Raw genomic sequence first — 2,409 nt, 5'->3', positions numbered from 1 at the left:
ACAATAATCACAATCCAAGCAGCTCTTTATGCAGCGCATCCCAGAGGTGGGTAGAAGTCACATGGGTATCTTTTAAACAAAAGATTACTTCTGAGTAGGCATGCTGCACTGTACTTTTTACTTTCACTTTAATAATGTTATTAAGTGTTGCTAACTGCTAGCACTTTCACTGAATGAAAAACAATGTTCAACCAAAACATGTATCAGACAAACATCTAGTTTATGGCAAAGTGAGACCTCTTGTTTCTACACAATCTTTGGGCTACCTGGAGGTCAAGTGTAAGCAGTAGATATTATTAGAACTACTTCGCATTTGTTTCATGAGTTTTACGTCGACTAAAAATACATATAAATTTTTTTTTCATTTTAGGATTTTCACCAAACTTGATATTTTGGTCAAAATACTTTTGGTTTTTGGTTTAAATACTAAATCAGATCTTATGAACAGTTACTCGGTCCTTCTTTCTTTTTCACTCGAGTAATTTTTTTTGATAAGTTCTTTTACTCACCTGGATAAAAATGCATTGAATTAGCGCTACTCTTACTTAAGTACAACCACTGGTGGATCCCCGTCTACTCGTCGATTTTTTCTGTTTAACATGACTCCTAATTACTCGTGAAAAAAAACCGTCTATTCAATAATTATTTTAGATTTTTTGGACACGTCTACAACGGTCAAGAGAAAATGTCGCTCGGGAAGCTGAAACACGAAAGCCCAATGCTAGCTGACACGCTATTGGCTGGCGTTAGAAAAACCATCCAATCCAGGAGAGACATGTACTTTCGTTGGCTCTGATTGGCTGAACCCGTTATCGTGGAGAAAAGACCACTATGGACATTAGCTAAGCTTCTGCTAAGACGGTTTCCACCGTGTATTAACATATATAAGGCTATATTTAGTGTTTTAACTATTAAAATACGCAGTTATAAGCATTTTTAGAGGAAGTCTAAACTATTTATGGGTATTTGTGGTCCATAATTTCCTTGTATGTCGCTGTTTTAATGTTGTCCACACTGGTACTGCGATTCATTGTGCAGTCATTTTCGGATCTTCTCCAGAGAACCATCACAACTTTAGCTCCTGTCTTCTGCTAACAACCAGAACCAGTTTAAACAGCGACTGAAGAACAAACCCAGCAAGAGAAAGATCTATAAAGAAAAATCAGTCAATTTTTTTTCTACAATAAACTTTTAAAACATTTTATTTAGATTTACAGATGATCCAGTTTCATTAGGTTTGACCACAGATAGGCGGGAAGACGATCCCTCATTAAACATTAGAAAAACAACCAGTGCCTCCCTGTTCTGGCTTCACAGTGAACTCTGCAGAGCTGAGGTCCTACAGGTAACAGCTGAAAAACAAGAGGACAGATGGATGAGTAGAAGCAACATGGTGTCGCTCTGCGTTTCTTCCCCCGGCCAGGAAACAACCAGGCTGCTTCGTGGTGGTTCTGGTTGAGCGGATCAGAGAAAACCTTCTCATCAATCTCCTGCTTCACATCTGAATCTATAATAATTTCCTCTTTTGATTTTTAGAAAAGCAACATTCAGTTTTCACATATTTTCTCAAAACTATTTAAATTCCTCAGCTTTAGAAGTTATGAGCTTTTCAGGACAAAGTATAATCGAGCAAAATAAATAAGAAAACATTCAATTAAAAGCTCATCATCCAGATAAAAATCAGGGTTCTGGTGACGACCTGTCTAAGCAGGAAGACTATAGATTAAAATCCCATCCTGTTTCCCCTTTAAAAGGAAAGTAAAAGCTTTTATTGAAATAAAACCGAAGCTAAAATGAGGCACACAGTCGGAGAAGCTTTCAGTTTTTCTCCCATGTGAGCTTCCTGTCTGCAGCGACCAGCTTTGAATCCAACCCAGCGGTCGATTTCAAAGCAACACCAGAGACAGAACGGGGTCAAAGTTCATCAGCAGCATCTCAGCGGAGGGGCTCAGTCAGCGCCTTAACAGGCTGCTCTCCAGTGTGCAACAGGATTTCAGAATAAAAGCCCACTCGGACCGTCCGGTGGGTCAACAACACAGGAAACACGCAGACATGCAGCAGAACCTCCGGCCCGGTCCAATCCGGCCCGGCAGTAATCATGCGGGGATCTGGACCGGCTTTGGGTCGGTAGCTCTGGTTTGGTGGCAGTGTTTGGTTGCGGTGTGAGCGCGCCCAGCCGGCGCGTCGCTGAAGCAGGAAGTGATGCGTCCATCAGTAAACATCGTCTCACAGTGAGTACCCAGCGGCCCAGAACCCATCAGAACCCGGTTCTGGCTAGACCCGGCGCTATAGCAGCTCCTCGCGGGGCTTCTTGGTCCTTGGGGGCCCCTGGCCGTTGTTCAGGGAGCCGTTCTTGGGCCGCAGCAGGTGGCCGCGCTCCTGGCCCTCGTCGCTGTCCAGGTCCGAGTC

The 2,409-nt window shown here is 42.8% G+C and overlaps 1 protein-coding gene across 3 annotated transcripts in view; it reads right to left on the bottom strand.

The window, feature by feature from the left end:
- Nucleotides 1-1,170: 1,170 nt before the first annotated feature.
- kiaa0319l (KIAA0319-like ortholog) overlaps nucleotides 1,171-2,409 on the bottom strand; it is a 26,683-nt gene continuing 25,444 nt past the window's right edge. For all 3 annotated transcript variants that reach the window (XM_088010558.1, XM_088010557.1, XM_088010556.1), the window contains one exon: nucleotides 1,171-2,409. This exon is cut by the window's right edge and continues 50 nt beyond it. In XM_088010558.1, coding sequence (XP_087866684.1) covers nucleotides 2,287-2,409 — 123 coding nt within the window. In that variant the 3' untranslated portion in view covers nucleotides 1,171-2,286.

Source organism: Poecilia mexicana, unplaced genomic scaffold (assembly GCF_051168715.1).
Source record: "Poecilia mexicana isolate PSO_F unplaced genomic scaffold, ASM5116871v1 scaffold_11, whole genome shotgun sequence".
Lineage (NCBI taxonomy): Eukaryota > Metazoa > Chordata > Actinopteri > Cyprinodontiformes > Poeciliidae > Poecilia > Poecilia mexicana.
This window is presented reverse-complemented; position numbering and strand designations above follow the sequence as displayed.